The 22,507-nt window shown below is 40.4% G+C and overlaps 1 protein-coding gene across 1 annotated transcript in view; it reads right to left on the minus strand.

Moving 5' to 3' along the window:
* The window catches only part of CAPN8 (calpain 8), a 29,031-nt gene that overhangs the window by 524 nt on the left and 6,000 nt on the right, over window positions 1-22,507 (minus strand). Inside the window, exons 3-20 of the mRNA XM_068676092.1 lie at window positions 18,254-18,372; window positions 17,083-17,216; window positions 16,752-16,920; window positions 15,636-15,719; window positions 14,941-15,026; window positions 13,474-13,548; window positions 12,296-12,456; window positions 11,392-11,567; window positions 9,320-9,331; window positions 7,396-7,607; window positions 6,760-6,796; window positions 6,015-6,080; window positions 5,043-5,100; window positions 4,546-4,610; window positions 3,375-3,443; window positions 2,261-2,339; window positions 1,238-1,354; window positions 574-632 (exon numbers count right to left, since the gene is read on the minus strand). Coding sequence (XP_068532193.1) covers window positions 574-632; window positions 1,238-1,354; window positions 2,261-2,339; window positions 3,375-3,443; window positions 4,546-4,610; window positions 5,043-5,100; window positions 6,015-6,080; window positions 6,760-6,796; window positions 7,396-7,607; window positions 9,320-9,331; window positions 11,392-11,567; window positions 12,296-12,456; window positions 13,474-13,548; window positions 14,941-15,026; window positions 15,636-15,719; window positions 16,752-16,920; window positions 17,083-17,216; window positions 18,254-18,372 — 1,778 coding nt within the window. The remainder of the gene's footprint in view (window positions 1-573; window positions 633-1,237; window positions 1,355-2,260; window positions 2,340-3,374; window positions 3,444-4,545; window positions 4,611-5,042; window positions 5,101-6,014; window positions 6,081-6,759; window positions 6,797-7,395; window positions 7,608-9,319; window positions 9,332-11,391; window positions 11,568-12,295; window positions 12,457-13,473; window positions 13,549-14,940; window positions 15,027-15,635; window positions 15,720-16,751; window positions 16,921-17,082; window positions 17,217-18,253; window positions 18,373-22,507) is intronic.

Here is a 22,507-nt window from a genome sequence, read left to right on the forward strand (position 1 = left end):
TAACTAACTGTGACTGAAGGTCATGGGGCTTCCTAGCCATCGTCTTCCCTTTCAGTCAGTCCTCATCTGGAAGGATTAATTGGATAGACCTCTTGGGGTCTCTTCCAGCTGTTTCCTGAGATATATTTGTATTCTGCAAAGGGAAGACTCAAGCTGATTGCTTTTATAAAAGCTTCAACAGGAGAAATTTGCATGAAAAATAATAGGAAAAAAAGAGACCTGGCATTTTAAAAGGCCTCTTCTAGTTCTGGCAGATTGTTCAGTTCATTCTCTGCCAGACAAGAATATTTTCTTGCAGTGTGTTTTCTGATGAGGTGACCACTGCCTTCCAAAGCAGACAGTGAAACACACTGTGAAAGCACCTTCTCAAGAAACCTTAGGTATTTTGAGTATATAAGGTAAACATTCATTCTACTACTTCAGACAAATCTTCTGAGCTGAAAAGCCTTGCAATATAAGAGATGTTTCCCTTTGAATCATTGTCATGTTTACTACTTTATGTTAAAGAAATATTCTACTCCAGTCCATTACTGTATCTTAAAAAACATGGTATTTTAATCCAACCAACCTCACCTCTGCTAAAGAGAGCTGGACAACACCACTCTTTTCTTTATCTAGGAGACGGAACAGTTCTGAAAAGGAGAAGAGAGTAAAAAAAAAAAAAAAATTAGATGTAAACCACAGAGTTTGGCATGTCTGACAAAATGTAGAGGACTGGCCTTTTGCCACAATCTAGACTGGTTCTGTGAGAGAATACTACAGCTGTTCTTTCCCCTTATAAGTAATTTGTATACCACTTCATAGGGTAGAACAGTTAGATTTACAGCGGCAAACTGAGAGTTTGGCAGCAGGACAAGGACAGCATCCGACGCAGTAGCATCTGATATGATACAGTAACAAACCTGTAAATCAGATCTGAATGAGGACTGTAAGTGATAAATGGTACCATCTGTAGGAGATGGGACAACTTGGTGGGCAGAGCACTGAACATAAAGTGGAGGTAACTGTAAGGCAGAAGATCATGGTAGGTTATGAAAACACATATCCTCACACTCCATGATCATTCAGCCAGTAAAGCTTTTGCTATTTCTCTTCTGATTTCTCAGACAAATGCATTTTTGCTGGCACTCTCCCATTTCTGTGCAATCTGTTACATTCACAGTTAAAAAAATCAAAAATTTAATGAAAACCCAAAATTGTCAGGAATCCCCCTTGACTGACAAACAGATGCACTTACTGAACAGGGTCTCTAAGCGGATCATACAGGCCACAAAACCATCAAAGTCAATGGTCAGCTTGCTGCAGGCATAGCGGATGGCAATGCTGTGCTGCACCTGACTGTTGAGTGTGAAACCTGAAGACATGAGAAGAACAAAAATCACTGCCACAGCAGATTAATATGCTGTCTTTGATGCGACTTATCCATGAACTACTGCAGCTGCGGGCAGAGCTGGATTGAGGACTGTTCCTCCCAGAAGGTCTGCTGGACTCCATCACTTACCTCTGCTGTGGGTCCTTTCCAAAGCCCATTGTGCTGGGTGAAGAGAGTCATGAATTTCTTCCACAGCATTTTGTCAGACTGCATATTTCACATTGTTTCACAGCATAAGCAGTCCTATGTTCCCCAGATAAACCCCTAATTAGTCAGTCTTGGTGCAGCATCTGAATAGCAGTGATTGCAGTAGAGCCAATTGCTCACATAGCACATTGGGTTGTATTCAGGCCCATGGTAGTGATATTTCTGTCTCTGGATCTTTCACATAGACTCCACTGAGCATGAAAGATCAAAAAATAGTGGTTCTGTAGATACCACTGAGCTGGCTAGCACTGCTCCAAAAAAAGAGGATCTGGCTTGGTCATGACTTTATCACACTTGCACCTTCTCTACTGTAGAGAAAGATGGTGGGAGGAAATAAAGGAAAAGGAAGGCTTGGACATAGTTCTGAAAAGGAACAATTATGTTAGGAAATAATGAGGCCAAATATAGAACAAGCAATAATCAGATGCATAAGCAATGATCGCAGCATGGACAAAAATATCAATGGTTCCAAATGCAGAACAGAGGGTGGGTTTTGATGTCTATAACAGCAAAAGGACATGGCAGTGTGTGACTGTCTGGACAAGAGAATGGCAGTTGCAGTGCTGTGATCTAGGAGATGGGAGAGAAGTAAAGCCGTGAAAAGTCTCTACTGTTCTGCTGGTGCTTGTTTTTAGTGGGGGATAGCATCGATCTGATGGTGTCCCTAAGCAGTGCACTCACCTGCCTCTCTGAGGGCATTTTGCATCTCGTGGGCATCGATGGTACCGGAGTAGTCACTGTCCACCTTCTTATAGATTGCCTGCAGCAGAGGAATGAGGGAATTTGGAAATAGGTCTTCAATTACTTGCAGATACAACCTCAGGTTCCTGATGTCTGGGGCCAGGGGCTGCCCCTACCAGTCAAAGCTCTTTGAAATGTTAATGAGCAAAGGAAACATTTCAAGTAGCTACTGGCAAGTAAGGCAGACTGGGAAACACATCCCCATGGGCTGGCAGTCTGCCTGCCTCCATGTTACATGGTGGCAGGCTGTTGAGGAAAATATCCTATCATTTGGCAAACACTGCAACAGACAAAGTCCATTTTGCTTAATATTTCAGACAAGATGACAGATGCTTCCCACTGCCAGCAGGTTTATTATCCAGAATTAGAAACCACCCAGACCTACAGCTCAGATTGGAATTGGCTCTCAGGGCTCACTCTGCAAACACCAGCCCCAGGACAAAGGAGAAATGAATGTCTCTTTGTGAGCCTCCAGGACAGATGCTCTCTGCTGACCACCATCAAGCATGATAGCAGCAGACTTGTCTGAAAAGGATGTTATTAAACAAAGCAGGTCCAAATTTGATGTTCCTTTAGACTGCTTGATTCTGGGTGAACTTCTTGGGATATTATATATTTAGTCAGAAAAATAAATAAATAAATAAATAAATCTGCATTTGTGCAAGGTTTTAAAAATACAAAGACAAGTTTTTGATAGGTCCTAAAAATATGTTTCTTGTGCATGCTAGGGCTCAGCTGGCAATGTAACATACCTCAGCAGCAGAGACATGTTCTTATGAGCTTTAATACAGCAGGCAGCAGAGAGCTGTCTATGCCAACAACAAAAGAGCATTAATCTGGTTTTCCAGAAGGTACTGTGGATTATGGAGAACCGTAAGGAAGTGAAAGAAGATCTGCTGGTGCCCTCTTAAATCAGAGATGCTTCTGAGCCCTGGAACAAACTTCAGCTCTGAGAAGGAAAACTTCCATATACATATCTTAACCCTTCTCATTGTTCTGCATCTGCACTTCAGAGTTGCAAGAGAAGAGGGAAAAGTCAGAAATGTTATGTTACCAAATACTTTTGAATCTTCATCCAAAGAGTCTTGAATTCTATAAGTCCCAAGGAGCCAGTCCCATTAGTCTGGGTATGTTAAGGAATGGTTCAAAAGTCAGGATTTGTCTATCCTTAGCAAAACATGAGAGCAACCAGTTCAGATAAAAGTAGATCACCCATGCCCACAGCTTTATATTTCCTTAACTACAGGTATGCCTAGAATTTCAAGGCTATATGCAGTCTCAATTAATGATATACGGATTGATAAATATACAAGCACAATTTTATATAGTTAACAGTAGGTTTAGGTCCTCTGGAAAACAAAGGACTTTGGAAAAAAAAAAAAAAGGATTGGTTTTGTAGTGGACAAGTGTTAGAAACCAGGGAGAGGAAGGAACCGCAGAGAGAGTCAACAGTAGGCTACACAGTGCTTCCCCATGTCTCTGAACTTCCCTTACTATGGGAAACCATGCAGAAACAGCGAGTTGGCCCCCATGATGCTGTACTTTTTGAGCTGCTCTTTTGGTTTGGGAAACTGTAGAGTGCAGGGCAGAGGCATCAGTTCTCCTAATAGCCAGTGCTCCACAGCTGATCCCTTCTGACCTCAGCACAAACACATCACGAAAACAACACTAGTACAATCCTGGCAGCACAACTCTTGACCCTCCTACTGCACTAACTGCCCTCCCCATGCATCAAAGTAGAACTGTTCAGACAGGCTGACCTCCCCTTTCCCTCTGACTACTCATAGATCATTAGCTCCCATGTGTCCCACAAACTTTAAAGAAGGGGAAGAGCTCTCCAGCCTGTCTCTGCTGCTTTGAGCTCTGTGGTCTGTAAGCAGTACCTGATTTAGAGATAGAAGCTGGGGGTGTGCTTGAAACCTATCTCCTGCCAAGCAAGCTGTGTACATATCTGAAACTGTACCAGTGGTGCATCCAGGCAGAAGGTTCCTGCTTCTCTTCCTCTATTTTTTGGAAAAAGTTTAAGCAATGAGAGACACAGAGCAGGTGAGAGAAACAGCTGAGGATTAAATGGTTCAGGTTTCTGACACCCTAAGCATACAGCTGCTTGGCTCAATTTTATGTTCCCAGACAATAGAAGTATAAACTTAGCCTTATCTTGTTAAGAAGTTCTGCTAAGGAATTCCAGAAACTTTAAAGAACACGAAATGACGTTCAAAGGATACGTCTAAAAGGCTGATCATCTCCCTGCAAGTATTAATGTTGAATCCATCACTTTTAATATCCTTTCCTGTACAAAACAGAAGTCAAAGTCAGAAATACTTTTAGACAAATACTTTTCTGCAGGCCATCCAGGTGCCAGCTGCCTTAAAATCTTGATAGTAAAGCAAGTGCTCTGCCATTTCTTCCACTATTTCCTTCCAACTGATTTACATGGATTTTTAAACAAAGAAGCAGGAGATGATCTTGGTTTTGGGAGTGGTAAAAGTCTATCACCCATATTAGAAGTTCAACAAGCAAGGAAAAGCCCAGCTGGGATGAAAACCTCATTTTTTTTCATTGTCCTTAGCTGACAAAGCTGGGTTTTGTAAGCATAGATCCCATTTGTGTGCTAAAATACTGACATGAAGATGTTCACTCTGGAGAAAAGAACAACTTTGTCTCATCACTTCAGCCCCTGCCTTTGAGCTCCATTCAGTGCAAAGCACATAACAATACTCACTTTTCGCCAAAACTCTATTTAGAATAGTTTGAAGTTCAATTGCAGTCACTTCGCAGTCCTGGACAGAAAACAAGTTTTAGGTGTTAACATGAAAAGCATTTGAAGCAAACTAAACTCATTCACTGTCAGACATCAGCATTATTTTACTTCCATCCCTACCTGAGGGCAAAACCTTCTATTCTTTTTTTAACACCACCATTGCCAGCTGATATCACATAGATGTTCCTCAGAAGCCATGAATATTTCCTACCCTTTCAAATGGGAAATACAGGGTTTTTTAGGTGCCATAGGGACATGACTGAGTAAATGTTAACTTTTTAGCAGGTTTGACTGAGTTGAGGATTTTTTCAGCTATAAAAGTTCAGAAGAGTATTTGAGATTTTCCAGGCTTAAGGAAACTACAATCAAAAAATAAAATTCCCCTCTCAAAACTCACAGAAGCCTTCCTAACTAATAAGGTGTTTTCCCTCTTCATTGCCACTGGACACTTGTTCATTAAGAGCAAATCTGAAGTGGTAGCCACAGGTTAGCATAGCAGCCAGCAGATACTGAGGTTTATAAAACACAGTAGGGAGCGAACATGCAGCCAACAGCTTTCTGATTCCTGGACTTCTAAACCAAAAGGAAGAAATTGGCCAAATAGCCAATTGTCAGAATTATATGCTAGCTCCAAGAGCAATTTATTTCACTATGCAATAATATTTTCACAGTCCTCACTCCCATCACCCATATTTTCAGTCATTGCATGCCAGAATTACTATGGGAACAAATCACATTTTGCACCAATAAGAGGGAAAATGTAATAGAGCTGTTATATTGTAAAATAAATTGAACTGAAGCTGTGAGTTAATAAAAGGGGAGAACGGCCTGGTTTTTGAAGACCAGACAGTAGGAGGAATTGGCAGGCCAAATATTTGCATAATCATAACAGTGAGAGGTCCCATTTTTTTAATTCCATTTTAATCCACTTACCTCTCCAGAGAGTTTTTGAAACAGAGTCTTGAACTCATCATCTATATCTTTGTTATCGACATGAGGCTACAGGAAGAAGATGACCAAGAGTCTAATTTACAACATGGTTCTAGAAAGCAACACGGGCATGTGGTAAAGCACCTTTACAGGGAACAATCTATGACAAGGGAAAATGAGCACTTGCTTTACAGAAATAGCAAGACAGAAGCAAAATCAAGAAGAGTCAGGGACTGGCTTTGTTTGGGAGTAAATACTTTCTAAAGTTGATGAAATTTTTTTCTTCTGTTACCAAGATAGTCTTATAAAATAGCTGCAGATAAAATGTTCCTGCACACGGCCAGGGCAATAATGTGACTGTCTTAATTCAGTACTTTCTTGGAAGTCTGCATTTGCAGTTTCTCTCAGGCTTTGGGAATACTATTTGTTTCTATGAAAAGGATCACTCAATTCCCTCCTCACCTTATTCTACTTGTACAGGATGAAAGGACAGTTCAATGTATTTCTACCAAGTCTACAAGGGTGCAGTTTCTGTGCCATGTGATCCTAGGTACATGAAAATACATGTGAAACTAAGCCATAGAGATAAGTAAAGAATCAATGGAACCAAAATATATTTTTCCTGAGCATAAACACCTACTGTGATCTCAGCTCAGGAGAGAAATAAAAATACTGCATTAATTTTTCTTTCAGATAGTGAAGCAAAGTCCATTACAAAAAAAACAGTCTGCCCAGTTAAGGTGTTTACCTCATATGGTTTTGCAGCCACCGTATCACCAATCATCCTAAGAAAAAAAGAATAAAAAAAAAAAAAACAAAACAGGAATGATGACTGTACCTTTTGCACTTAAAATCATCATTAAAACAAGCTGTTTTAATAAAAGGTGTTAGCAAACGCACAAAACAAGCCTCCAGGTTCCCTGTTCCCTGCATTCCCCATCCTTCCTCTGTCTCCGACTTTTTTGACAATATTTTCCTTGACAAATCCAGTCTTGTTGTTCTTATCTTGGATCCTGGCTCCTGTTTTTTTCACTCAGCGGCTGCTGTTGAAACAACCCTTCTTAAAAACATTATCCTACTCCCAGGTCTTTCCTCTGCACTCTTTAGCTGTGGGAACTTCTATTACATAGACCTGAGGTATCTAGTTACCACATCAGTATATGCTGTAGGCCACTTGAAGGGCCATGACTTTGCAACATGGATGTGTGTATCACATATGGTAGGCCACAGAAGAAAACAGGTCCTAGAAATGGGCCTATTTTGCTGCTTACTGGCTGGTAGACAGAGCACAGGTCGTGGGTCTCTCACACAGAGTGAAACATCTGACCTTTGCATTCATGTGTCTCACCAGCAGAAGAGGAGGCTTTACAAAGAAGATACTCACTGAGTTTTAGCCTGTTTCTCAGAAAAAACTCGAAGGCAGAACTCTCCATTTTTGTAAGGTTCAAATGTGGATGGCACAATGAGGTACTCCCCCTTGGGCAATTTAATACGGCTGGAGACCTCACGTAGGTTGACATAAGTCCCAGACTGGGCTATTGGTTGGTTCCTTGCGAAGAAAGCACGGTTCAGATGAATATCTGTGCTATTTTCCAGCTGTGGGAAATGCATTTATGTTAGAAACCATTTGACAATTCACTTGCAAGCCAGACACCCTATTTAAATTTCAATGTTTAAAAGCTATCTCAAGTTTTTCTTAGCATAAAATAATAAACCCTCAAGTGATGGTATAAAAGATAACCACCAGGGTTCTGTCATGGGAAACAGTCAGGCAGATAATTAGAAGAGATATGTATCTTTCTCTATAAAGATTATCTTTTCATGTGTCTTTGTAATGTGTGATATAGAATAACTAAAAAAATCATAATGTGCACTCAAACCTGGTCAAACCAATACCTATTCTTACTGAAGTTGTTCGTCTATTGAGCATTTTTTGCTTCCAAAGGCTTCATGTAAAAAAGTTTAAATTGTTGAATGTCTTTAAACCATTGATGGTAAGGGGTAGATGTTCTAATTAGGAGTTGTAGTCTCTAATTTCTTTAAACAGACAGAAAAGAACAGTAAACAGGACAAAGTAGAAATCATAAGGGTGAGACTTTTGGAGCTAAATTAGATGATTTACCCTACTTCTGTTAGCAATACTAAAGTTATTGCTTTGGATTATGTGGAAAATAGTACTGAACTTCTTGATATCAATATATTATTAAATGTGAAACACTAATAGCTCACAAAACAGAAAACTGATATAGGAAGAAACAGTAGTGTATGAATAACATCTTTGCTTTAAATCTCCTATTCATTACTTTAGCTCCACGGGGATGTCTTTCAAAAAGTGTGATTCAGTGATCCACAATAACTGTTACATTGTTGACACAGAACATAAAACATTACACACAGATAAGATTTCTGGCTGTGTAAGATCAGAGCATAGAAAGATGTTATCAAACATTTTAAAATAAATCAGTATTTCTGTTGTAAACTGTAGAGTAATATGCCCTTTTCCCCTCTTTTGTTCCATATATAAGATTGGATTTGGTATTTATTCAACTTTCCACTCTACCATAAGCTAAGTGGGAACTGCAAAGATTAAGAAGTCAGATCCCATATCTTTTTCAACATGTAAAGCTCATTTTCTCTTTGCATCTGCAAGGCTGTTAAAAGAACATACTTAATTGCTACAAAACCACACATTCATTAACTGAGAGGGAAGAATAGGGTTGAAAAGCCTAGGAGAAATTGGCAGTACAGAGTGCTGGACCTCAGTAATGAGTACAGACTATTCCTACTGCCAGACATCCCTGGGGTCTCTTTCTTCAGGAATGAAAAGTCTCTTTAACTTGGTATTGACATTTGGGAGGATTAGGGAAGGTTGAGCTGGTTTGGTTTTTGTTTTTTCATTACTAGGAGCCCCAACTCAGAACTATAAAAGGAATGAGTCCACAGAGTCTGGCAGTTCTTCTAAACAACATTTAGAAGATGCTACATTTTCTCAGTTTTGGAGTGCAAAGACTGTGCCTTCACCTCTCCTAAACAGGCAAATTCTGACCTCTGTTGTACATAATTAGTGGAAGCCAAATTTCAACAGGTATAAATGAGATCAGGATTAGGACTTGGATGTGTGTATTAAAGCCTCATGCCCCACAGTCCCTTGGAAAAGGATATTCAGAACATGAAATAGTTATCCTGTGATAGAAGAACAAAGCTCTCCAGAAGAACTGTCATTAGTAAGGAAGAAATCCTCCGGGTAGCTAAATTGACACAGGAGGTGCTCATCCGTAGGCTAGAAGTCTTCCACAGCGATTACATACCTCCTGAGGAATCTGAAAGGAAGAGAATGAGTTGATGTTAAAGGGTTGGTACACAGGCACTTCTGTCATTAGAAATAAAATATCATATAAAGTCTCCTTCAGACACTTACTTTTCATTTCCACTTACAAACAGGTTGTATAGTATCAGTTATACGTGAAGTTCTGGCTTGCACTAACTAGAACTGTTCCAAAAGAAAATGTGATTTTCATCCAGAGGATTCTACACAATTGCTTTTCTCCAGATACGGTATTGTGAATGATACTATCAGTTGGATATATTTTGGTAAGCCTTGAAATGTTCAGTCAGGAGTGTCAACAGGTTAGCCCTACTTTGCTAAATTAAGACAAACAGAATTTATTACAGCAGACTCTGCTAGCCTGCTGTTACTGGAATGCTGATGAAAATATAAGGTTACTGTCACCAGCAGTTAGCCTGAGGATGACTAGATTGTTGTAAGGCAAATAAAACAAGTGACAAATTTCAAGATTTGTCCCTTCCTATATTAACTAAATATGTACAAATTTGTACCTTTGAATATGTTAGCTTTTTCAAAATCAGTTAGTTAGTGGTCTTGGAAGCAGAGATTCCATTGAAAGCCAAAGAGAGTGTGCTCCTAAGTCCCAGAAGAATTTTTGGAAATATCACTCACACAATGCTTCCGAACTGCCTGAGATGGCCTCTGGGGACCATGGATCTTGTTCCTTTTATCCAACACACTAGAAGGCCAGAAGCTCATGGATGGGAACATTTACAGTAATTGTCACTACATAGTTTGAGCTACATAGCTTACAAAATCTTTGCAGGGCAGGTAGGTTTAAGCACACGCATTTTCACCTTCTCTTATACAGATATCTGCTTTAGATCACCATCCAAGTTGTTCTAACTGGACCTTCTCAGACACAGCATCAACTGCAATGATATAAATCTGCAGCAGCACATGGCCTGAGGAACTTGGATGATATCTGCGTGTCTACATGAGATGATCTAGTAGCTATTTCTTTCAAAAGAAATCCTTCATCTTGTTAAGCGTCACTTAGGTCTATCTAAGTTCTATCTATCTTAGGTCTATGGAAAAGGTCCCAGAGGAGGCAGATGGGATGAAATAGATGTAAATAGAAAGAAATAGATGCTCTGCTATCTTCTCCAGAGGTGTACTCAGTGGTATGAGCAGGCAAACATCCTTAATGTGAAAATCCTAGGATGCCAATAGCCTGAGGTGCTTGACGTCATGCAGATAGCAACTCAGAAACGTACACAGTGAGAACCATTTACTTCAGAAACTAGGAAAAACCCTTCAGAGTTTAGAACCATCCTTCACAAGGTTTATTAATAAAAGTCAGCCATTCCCATCTGCGCCCACCTGTGATGTTTAATAATTTTTATCCCTTTATCCAGAGGAATCTATACAACATTTAATTGCTTTTCTCCAGATATGATGTTGGGAATGATAATACTGTTTGGAAATTCTTCCATTTATTTCTCTGCCCTCACATCACAGAAGTTAGAGGTGGCACTGTAGATTTTTTCCCTACATTATATTTATGGAGACAGAAGAAACACTGTGAAAATCAAAATAGGAAAAAAAAAAAAAAGAAAGAAAGAAAGAAAGAAAACCAAAAACCCACTGAAACAGAACAATAGCATCATAGACAATGAATCAAAACAATTTTCAAATAAAAGGGGAAAGAAATAAAGAAAGCAACTACTGAGCACTAATGATAAGCTGTAATCAGAACCACTTATCTGGAATTGCCAGGCACCCTGAGCCTGTTCCCATTCAGATGCTGAAAAGAGAAGTCTCTCAATGAGACTGTTGCTAAATTAATTGCCTCCAGTTTTACACCTCTCTCCTGTTAAAATGGGACAAAAATTGAACCAATTTTTTTCTGAATCTTCCCATATTATGTGAGTCAGGAAGAAATGAGAGGTGTTCAACCATCTTGTAAAACCCAGTTCTTATTGCATTGTAGTGCTGAATGTCAAGATGTAGCACATGGCTAATTTTTTCCAGGGTAACAGAACAGAGAATAAAACCTTAAATGAGGAGGAAAAAAAAAAACCAAAACTATACCTGATAGAGTGAATAACCAATACTAAGTAGACCTTCTCCCATTTTCTTCTGCCTCCTGCGGTTCTTCTGCATCAAGCCCACCAGTATAGTACAGCATGGCTCATTCAAACTCCCGTCATGGTCATCATCTGGTTCATCCAGACGGATTTTAAACTGGGGATTGATCCAGTATGTTGCTAAAAATCCCCAAGACAAGACAAAAAGGGTAAGATTTTGTTATTGTAGCCAATGTGGTTGTCACTAGAATTACAGATACTGTTTGGAAAGACTTTTGCCTGGATTATATCCAAACCTTTCCAGTACATATGTAACATATGGTTTTATAGTTCTACAGCTATGCTGAATATCAATTGGAGCCATGGCAAATCAAAGCACCGTGGTGTTTCCTGGGGTGTAATGACAAAGAAGGAGGAACTGATACCATTAATTCTAGCCAGCCATTTATCTACAGGAAATATCTTTGGCTAAGGCTGATATTGCAAGAGGACCAAATGCCAGGCAGCCTCTCTAGAGGTCTAACCCAAAAATGAACATGAAACAACACTACAACACTGCCACAAATCTGTGCCACTTTCCTGGCCTTGCTTTCTCTTTGGAGGATTGCTCCAGTCAGTAGCAAAAGCTATGTAAGCAAAGAAAGCACACAAAGAAAAAGAAGAAAAAAAAAAAAAAAAAAAAGAATTCTGCCATGAACTAAATGCTCAGTGAGCTGACAACCCCTGATGAGGAAATAAGTGTGAATTAGATCTTGGTTTAGATTGACAAACTTCTGCTTGCTATCTATACCCCACAGAAAGCACTGAACCTCCAAACCTTTCCCATCTACGGCAACCCCCTGGTTCACAAGCAGTAATTTTCATGGTTTTGTTGGTTGTTTCACCAAATTACTAAGCTGGGTCTCCACCTGGGTAGTTCTGGCAACCCCCAGCAGTTGAACCCCGTCTCCACTGTCCATTGAACATGGTCAGGTCCCATTTGTTGACTTGGTTGCCTGTCAGTGTGTCGGGAGTCAAATTACAGATCTCCAGTCGTGTGAACTGCCTTTGAAAATCAGAAAATGCCATCCTGGTGCACAAAAAGATCAGGGTTAGTTCATCAGCCTGTTACAGTCAAAACAACTGCAGATGGATGTCTCTCCCAGTGGAACAGCAAGCATTGGCCCTACAGAGCTGCCCAAATCCCCATTTAATTGAACTGTTAAACTTATAATAGGCTTTTGGGAAGCAAAATTTCCCACTCCCTGAATGACCTGTATCTTGTGAAGACAACCGTTCTCAACAGCTGTTACACATTATGCGCTCAGTTGTACCATTTTCCATCATCCCTGGTCATGGGCAATACCTCGTGGATTTGTAAGTAAACTTAAACTCACTAAAACTGGTAGATCAAAACATGCAGTAAGATGCTACTTAGTGTGAGCAAGATTTGGTCCTTACGAGTTACTCTGCAGAAAAATCAGCTCAGTTTGGTATTTTGTTTTAATTCACTTGTTGATGTTTGTTTTTACCATTCCTAGTAGGTCTGCATGAGTGATAGACATTGATCACCCCATGCTGCAGGGAGAGGTCTGTTTGCTTTTGCTACCTTGTGTCTCACACTGCTGATTGCACTGAAAGATGATGAGCAATTACCTTTCTGGTCTAGGACAGAGTGACGTGGGCTCAGTGCTGACCCACAATAATCATCTAGCTCGGATGGGCTTTCCATTAGGTCTGGGTAAACAGACTCTTCCCCTGCTGCCAATCTAAACCTTTTCATTAGTGTGTAGCATTTAGGGAAAAAAAAAAAAAAAAAAAAAAAGCCTCAAAATATAGAGCATCTGAGGTTCATTCTTGCCACATCATTAATTTTATTACCATCTGGTCTCTATATTTTGGGTAAGCACTGAGTTATGCAAGCTCTAACAAAAGGTAATGTTTGAATGGGAAGGGAGATAAACAAGAGGCTAACAAACAACTCAAGCATGACACTATTAACTCTTCTGGTGCTGGCAGTTTCCCTCCATACAACTGAAAGGACTGCTTAAAAACTATACACACACATAAAATGTCCAAAAGAATAAGCTAACTGAATGATTCTCACCAAAACTCTCCATCATCTATTTGCTTATCCAGAGCCTGCTTTTGTTTGGGATCAATATAGTTCCATTCAGGAGCACTGCAGACAAAAGACAAAAGCAGTATTGCTCAGCTGTATTTCATTTTGCAACAAGATCAGACAGTTTTGCTTTCAGTCACACCTGACAAAGGACTATGTATTTCTGCAACAACTAGACCTTCTGCCCCTTCCAGGGGAGGTACACACTGCAACATGCCAAACAGGGCTGGAATCAGGCTGCAACCATATTTTCAACAAATAAGCCTTGAATTGAATCATCATTGTCAGGTGCCAAAACGTACGTATCACAGACTGTCTGGATTAAGTAACATGCAGCCTGAAAGTTGGGCAGAGCTTCTCAATTGTAAGAGCTATTGGGTTGCCTCATATTCTCCCTAGGGAAATGATAAAAATCTTCACTGCTGGGGTCACCAATGAACAAGAACACAAAAAGACGGAATTAGAAAATATGATGGAAAAAAAAAAAAAAAAGTATTGCCTCTTTCCCACTCCAATACTGTGCAACAAGCCAGATTCTGATTCAATCTGCTCCCACGTGGCTGTGCAGTTTGGTACCTGTCTCATCAGGGTTGTCCCATGGTTAAACAGGTGCAGCAAAATCAGGATATGGCATGTGTGTGCTGGAGGCACATTATCTTGGAACCATAGAATGGTTCAGGTTGGAGGAGACCTTAAAGATCTTCTAATTCCAACCCCTCCTTGCCATGGGCAGGGGCTGAGCAAAGCATATCTGATAAAGATATGAATAATTCTGATGTTTATCTGTATTTTCTACATCAGCACCTGCACTGTGGTTGGGAAGGGAATATGAGATCTCAAAATAAGTGCTTGCAAAAAATACATCTTGGCCCAAATAATAGTAAAATCCATGCCATTCTAAAAATAAAAATAAATGAGGGGTTGTCACTGCCACTCCCACGAGATTCCAAGCCCTGACAGCTTTCAATAGCTATTCAAACTTCTGGTCCTTAGCTGAGTCAACATCCCCATTTCTTTCATGATTCTCCTGTAGAATTCAAATATTTGCCAGATTTAGAGCCCAGCAAACTCAGAGCTGAAGCAGAGGCACAATGTTGTAGCCCTGCTGTATTTTTCAGCAATGGAATTAGTTTGCCTGTCCTGTTAAGGTCTTGGCAGTATCAATCAGATCAGTCTGAGAAAAGTCATCTTGCAAAATGACATGGGTATGGCTTGCATTAGACTGCTTGCAGTTAAAACTTGGACTGTTCTCTCTTATTAGAAAGCTCTGCCTGAGGCAGAATGGATCAATACCTAACTTTCCTAACAAATTAATAGTGTTTTATTCCAACTGATTTACTATCTTTCCTAAACATGCTTTGTGATTTGATTAAACTGCATACTCCTAATTTAATTTTTAAAAGATACCAAAATATACTGAAGAGGGAGAGGCATGAGCATATAAACACCTACTTATCACTCCAGGCTCCAGTCCATTCCACTTCACCCCAGGGATTTCTAAGCCTCACAAGTTTCTCTGGTCGTCCTCGGTAATGTACCTAAAAGATCCACAACAAACAGAACCTGAGCACTCCCATTATTCCAATCATCGTGGAGCAATTGCTTTTCAGAAAGGATAAAACATGATTTGTCCTTGAGTGATGCAGTCCATTACAGTTTGCAATAGTTAGATGTCTTCCACCCTAATTTTTACATTATCCTGTGCCACCAAGTGAGCCATTAACTGCAGCACTCACCATTTCATATAATGACAGCAACCTGCAAGGAAAAATATCAGCTACAAAACAGTAGAATATCTACATCCTTAAAAGATACTGTACAACATAGCAAGGTTAGAAAGAGATTACTTGGCACGGACATCTCTGTAATGACTCCAGTTTCAGAGAAATGCGAATATCTGTGGCAGGCTGGGCAGGTGAGACTGATGGAGTTGTTCACTAGAGGCTTTGACTCCTTTCCCATTAGAGTTGATTGGCAAAGTACACGCTCCCACCTTATGCAGCATGAATACATGAAGCATTTTTAATTGGTCAGTCACAGAAAGACATCAGAAAGTTGAAGTCACCACACCGTTGCAAGCTGTTTTGTATAATGGCTGGTACAAACACTTCAGCCAGTCTGGATGAGCTGCAGAAAAGCTGCCTTACCTCCTCTGCTCCAGTGACAGAATAAGCGTGTCCCTTTACCAGCTTCAGACTTGTGATTGCTTCTGTTTCAGATGCACGAGTTACCTTGGGCATTAAAAATATTCACACTTAAGGCCATATATTGTGTACTAACACAGCTTTCATTAGCAGGTTAATATGGGGGAAGATATACAAAGTGGTATGCACAACAAGTATAAATATTCCTGATGCAATGTATATTAAATAGAAGTGAGATTCACAGCAAGAGTTCACCTCCGGAGTTTCATGCCCTCAAATATGCAGTCAGAGAGTCTGAACAGCAGAGACTTAATTAAATTTAAATCTAGAACCAATTCCCCTTTCAGGTAACAGATCCAGTCACCTGCAGAGATATGCACATGTGAACTCAGCTCAAACCCACCTTGGTTAGGATCCAGCATATCAAAATCAGAGCTCTGGTAATCCTACATGCCATAAGCCAGGATTCAAAACAAGATTATGAAACAGCATATGAAAAGCATGGAGTTTCCAAAACACATACAGACATCGTCTGTAACTTGAGAGAGTTTGTAGGTATCAATTATTTTTTTGATTGAAAATAAAAGCCAGAGTCAGACTACAAGCTATAGCAAAGTACCCAAGCCAGGTCCAAACCAAGGAGTGTATGGAGCTGACATTACACATAATTTGAATGGGAAAAGATACTCAGAGAATGAGAACAGAGTTCAGGAAGACCAGTCCCTTGCTCATTATTCTAAGCATTATAACAGACTGTCTTATAAAAAGGGAGGCATGATGGGAGCTCTTTTTTTGGACCTTGTCCAAAATTTTTATAACCGAAATCAATTAAGTCTGCCACTGATTTCTGTTTGCTTTTAATTCAGACCTTCCTCCTTATGCCTAACATTGGTACAAGCCTTCATTACAAAGGGAAGGGAAGGGAAGGGAAGGGAAGGGAAGGGAAGGGAAGGGAAGGGAAGGGAAGGGAAGGGAAGGGAAGGGAAGGGAAGGGAAGGGAAGGGAAGGGAAGGGAAGGGAAGGGAAGGGAAGGGAAGGGAAGGGAAGGGAAGGGAAGGGAAGGGAAGGGAAGGGAAGGGAAGGGAAGGGAAGGGAAGGGAAGGGAAATGGCAATCTCACATCAATGGAACAGCCGAGAAGTGACCCAGCTCTCAGAGCCTTCTGGATGATTTGGTACAAGTTTGAAGGAGCCCTCTGCAGATTATAGGACTCAGAGATGCCTCCAGTAAAATCCTCAAACCCTTCTATAGTGGACCCTCCAGTGAGAGCTTCGTAAGAGCCGTTTAGCCTGTGTGGGGAAATGACAGAGATATGTATGGGGCCATCTCCACTTGTAAGCATGTGCACTGCAGAAAGAAATAATTGATTATCTGTAGGTCTGTCTGATCATCAGTGTGATCAGACAACTTTTGAACACCCAGGAGTGCTACCTCCCAGCCAGCCACCATACTTGGCATAGGCCTTCTCCAGCAGTGCGCTCCAGAATTCGTTGCCTTCCTCCGAGTGCACAAAGAGCAGCTTCCCATTCTTGGTAGGCAGCCGGTCATCCACCACGACATCCACCCACTCCCCATACTGCCAGAACTAACAAAAAGAAGAGAGGAAGAGATGGTTAGGGCTGATGTATAAATAATGACTCTGCACTACCACCTTCCTCTTCCTTGAAATTGAGGCAAATCCCTGTGAAATGCTGAGCAGGCTCCTTAAATGCTATTAAAGAGTTGCTGATAGGTACCATTAACAGTAACTTCTTCCACATAACATCTGGAATAGCCCATTCTCTATGCAGAGATTACATAGTGAAGGGTCCAGAAAGCTAGTGAGTTGACAGGAGTCTCAAAAGTCCTATTTTCTTGTCTAGTCTTCTAAGGCCCAATCCACGGTGAAAAAAAAAAAAAAAAAATCATGCCTCTAAAAATGCTGCAAGGAAATGTCACCCAAAAGGGGAAGCACTCAATAGTGCCAGTGCCTTCTGAAAATATTGGGAAATGTGTGAAACACTGCTAAGACTAATTTTTTGCACTAGCACTTGAACCATTTACAGTTCATTTACAGAATCTGACACAGTCCTGGAGGGAAAGGAAAGAGGATAATAAACACAATAACCCCTCTATTGAGATGAGCAGGAGGAAGGTATAGGTATGTGCTCTCTAACATCTGTCCTCACCCAAACACCTCCTTTAGTTTTGCAGGGTGAATCCACACTGCTCATGCTTGAGTCTAACTTCTATGGTCTGCAGGCAAGGAAATGTAGACAAAGCAGTGGAGAGGGAAGGGAAGAAGTAACCTCATCAGCCTAGATTCCCTCTCAACAGTCAGCAAGACAGATGTTGGCATGGCTCTCATGGTATGATAGTTTGGCTCAGTTTACAAAAACTGTGTAACTTGCTACAGCCCTATCAGCTGTAAGACAGCAGAGCCTACCCAGTGAGTAAATGTCGATTAACATTATACAGCATTTAATTCTGTTCTTTTCTTCACCCCATCAATTTCACTTACACACTAATTCTTGAATATTCAGCCTGTGTCAATGATATAAAAAAAAAAAAAAAAAAAACCTGGTCTCAGCTAAACACTACGGTTTTCCTCTTTTATTCTCAGTACCCTAATGAGAGAGATACCTGGAAATGAAAGATGCCAGCATAGTCCTCCTGGAAACTTTGAGCTTTGGGAACAACACGGTACAGAACATCTGGATTCAAAGTCAGAGATGCAATGGCAGCCAGGAGCCAGCAATCACCTAAAAACATACACAATCCAAGGTGGAAAAGTTCATTAAAAAATAACATTTCACTGAGCTGGTCCTTTCACCACTATATCACACTCCTACATAGACTAAAATGCCAGCATTACGTGTTTTGCAAGATCCTGTCAGATTCTACACCAGTTCAGCAAATAATTCTTGTTTTGTTGTGTATTGTAGGGTCTCTGAGGATGAACACGGTGGTAATTTTAATGGTCTAGTTAGGCTTCTGCTATTTTGATTTTTTGATGAAGCTGTGAAAGCAGGCAGTTTTAGCTAAGCTTTCTAATACCTTCAGGAAACAAAGAGCATAGCCAGAGAGAGCAAGCATTAGGGTTTGTGGGTTGCAAAGCCCAGCTGGGTGGTGCAGAGTAGATAACCTGTGCTACCTTAACTAGTCCCAAACCAGTGCAGCTAGGAGAGGCAGCGGCTTAGAAGGTGAGCAGAGGGTAAATGCTCAGTGTTGCTTGAAGGAGGGTGCTGGGTTCTTCATTCCCTTTTTTTTTTTTTTTTTAAGCTGTTTGCTGGGTTGCTAGCTTGTTGTGGATCAAAGGTTGGGTAGGTGGAAGCCTTTGCTTGCTACTGGGAAATTCAGAGACTCGTGGATTTCTTGGTGTATTTGCATATTGCAAAAAGTAGGAAGCGTTTCTGTGGCTCAGTGTTACTTTCTGAGGTGTGCACAAAGTCTAGGAAAAAAATTTGCTCTAAAAGTGCTAAAATTATCCTGGTTCCCTGTGGATTATTTGTGCCCAGACATAGTTTCTTTGTGTAGGTGCATATACTGCAGAATGAAGTGGCACAACTCTTGCTTCATTGGAAATAAGATAATGGAGAAATCAAGGAAAGAGTTCAATACGTAGCATGATTTAATATCTTAGAGCAGTAGATAACAATTTATATTGACTTAGGCTTTATGTTTCAGTACCATGATTGTAAATATAAGATACTGGGACTTTTATAGTGCTTTCTGTTACCTGTACTTCCTGGGAGGTACCTGGATGCCTCCTATGAGCTGACCCAGAAACAGCTGATCCCAGACAGGCATGCAAAAACTTGTGAAACACCTGAAAAAAGTGCCCCTGGTGTGATGGCCTGTAACCACCTGAGCTGGCTGATCTGATTGATAGAGGTGACCCACCCAATGTTCATAGAATAGGCATTTCCAATGGGGAGAGAAAATGTACATGTATCACCAGCCTTCCCCAGCACTTCTCTGTGCCATCCTGGCTGCTACATTCAGGGAATAGCATTCAAACTGGAAGGGCATAGAAGATGTCGAGGTTACCTTTTTATCCCCATCTATCTGCATTTCTTATTAAAAAAATAATAATAATAATAAATTAAAAAAAAAAATCTTACTCCTCCTATTCAAGTTTAAAGAGGAAGTGTGAGACAGGACCTTGCAAAAAAGCTGTTTCAGCCAAGAGCTCTTACTTGAAAGGTAAGGTTCCCCTTGCAGAAAAGAGGGTAAACCACAATAAAAGCATCATGAAACGTTTAAATTAGAAATAGGAAAAAAGTTGCTGCTGTACATATAGAAGAGAGGATCAAAAAGCTTCAGCCTCTAGAGCAGCTATGACCAAAAACCTTCTCAAGCTCACCTTCAACCTAATTATTTTTGACATTACTATGCATTCAGTGGGACAGGACCTAAGTCACTGGCTTGGAAGGTTCCTCTTAGCCCTAGACATCTGTGTGTGAAGTAAGTAAAACTGGAGAATTTAAGGTGGTGTGAAAAAAATATAAAAATAAAAGAACCTTCTCTCCCAAGAAAACATAGATGCAGGGAAAAAATGAGAGTGAGAATGCTCAGACTTGTTTTGTAACTATTTCTTTGAGTCTTTTCTTGGTACAGGTGTATGCCTTATGCTGTTATAATTTCTGCCTTTTCCTTGTAGATGTAGAAATAATGGTGGTAAGTTTGGGAAGTGACCCTTTAGAGGAAGAAGGAAAGTTTTATAGGGTTAGACCAGAAGACCTATTTTTTCCAGCTTCTCCAGGCATTCTTGTTGTTCCTGAGTGAAGCACAGAAAGCTGTTTCTGGGGACCTGGCAGAGCGGGACTCCTGGTGTCCCTGCCATGTCCTCCATACCATGGTGAAGCCAGAGGTCTGTAGCAGTGAGGAGTTGGTGCTTTCTCAACAAGCAACATCTGTAAGGGGTTCCTCTTTCCTGTTTCAGGCCCAGTTTTTACAACTGGTGAAAGGGAAATTGCTCTGGGCTTTGCAGAGGATAGCACATGTTTGATGCACAATTAGGCAGAAGAGTCAGTGAAATGAGAGGGGTATACTTAGATGTGCTATTTACTTCTCTGACTCAGGACTAAGCAATTTCAGAATCTCATCCTTGCAAGATGCCAAATGCAGCATGAAATCCTTTACAGCTCTTTTATGGTATGAATTAACATCTTAGCATCTGGGAGAGTGAATGACATTGGCACTTCGGTCTCCTAAAAACTCATCGTGCAATCCAACTTCCTGCAGAAGCACTAGGGGCAAATCTGTTTAACATGTGCTTGGGAAGAATTGTATTGGAAGAGTTGCAGCAGTGAGCTTGTCCTTAAAAATATCATTGCCTGCCTTGAGCAATGCAGAGCACTGTCTCTAAACCTTACTTGGGGGTGTAATATCTTTGGCTAAGCTTGTGTTTGAGCAGCTATTAACCTTCCCTCTGACAGGAATCAGCTGAGAATTGGCTGCTCTGCAGTAACTTGGTAAAATAAGATGGTTCACATGGGGTGCCTAGATGTGAATGGATTGGGGCCACCTTTATATACAAGTAATGCATTATGTTCAGGTTCCTGTGATGCCAGCATTAACACAAATCGAAGAAGATACAGTAAGCTGTCCATATCAAGGAGCTCCCAGGTTGGAGCCTGAATTGTGCAGGTTGCCTCTTCTCATAAATCACAATGGGATCCTGGCTTAATAATAAGGCTTCTCAGCCCATGATAATGATAAATCCTTATGGCTTTTTGTTTTTTTTTTTTTTTTTTTTTTTTTTGTTTTTTTTTTTTTTGTTTTTTTTTTTTTTAAATAAAAAGGGGGAGGGGGGGATATCTACTGACATCTCATAGTGTTTGTTTTGTTTTGTTTTCTCAAAGTTCCCCATTGCTTTGCTGGCAGCAGCTATTACTGCTTTGTTTAGCACTAATAGTGCTGTGCCTGGAGTAGAGTGTGGCAACATAAGCTCTCTGGAAAGGCAGCTGATGTAGGACCCCTAAAACTTGTCACAGGACAGCTAAAGGTTATAAGTCAATCTCCAAATTGTGAGGAAATGATTCGATTTCCTTCCTAAATGAGTGAATTTTGGAGGGAGAGGAAATGAGGCCAACTGGCCAATGAGTTATATGTATAATTAGACTATATTTCCCACACAATTATAGTCAGAAAAATGACAAATTTCTGCTCACAACATACATTTTAAGTTGTACCCTTTTAGCTTTTAGAAATGAAAAAAAGTCTTCTCAGTATTAGACCTGTGAGGCTAAATCACCTACAGGCACATATGCTACTTCCTGCTCAGTCTCATATTTCATGAAGTATTAGACAAGTGCTAATTACAATGTTTACTGCTGTTACTGCTGAATGTGCTAAAAAGAAGCCAGACCGATTCCTGGATCCAAAGTAATTTGTAATGTTGGTGATACTCTTTATTATTATTATTTTGAAATGGACAGTTATGACCTTGAGTTTGAGCTAGAGAAGGTAAATGTGAAACCTAGCTGTGGATACACATAGATACACATACCTGTATACACATACTATTTTGAAGCACTGCTTTGACTATTAGCCTGCTTGAAATACTCTCTCTGCCTGCACACAAACGCAGTGAAATGACCTTCATTCTCAGCGTTATGTAGGTGCTTCCTGGTTCAGTGACAATCACGTTGCTGTAATGGATACACAGTCTTTGGTGATGTTGGAGCTGTGTGGCTCATCTGTGTTGATGATGTTTACCCAAGTACACTTCTTGCACAGGAGCCATAAATTTAATGAGAAATTTGATTAGTTTCAGTTGCTATAAAGCAGCACTTGGTTTCTGTTTAGCTGCTATCAAAGTGTCTATGCTCAGAACATCTGCACTTTTCAATGACATAGTAATGGAGGAGTTTAAACCAAACGTCCAAGTGT

The sequence above is a fragment of the Anas acuta genome, chromosome 3, assembly GCF_963932015.1.
Source record: "Anas acuta chromosome 3, bAnaAcu1.1, whole genome shotgun sequence".
NCBI classification, from domain to species: domain Eukaryota; kingdom Metazoa; phylum Chordata; class Aves; order Anseriformes; family Anatidae; genus Anas; species Anas acuta.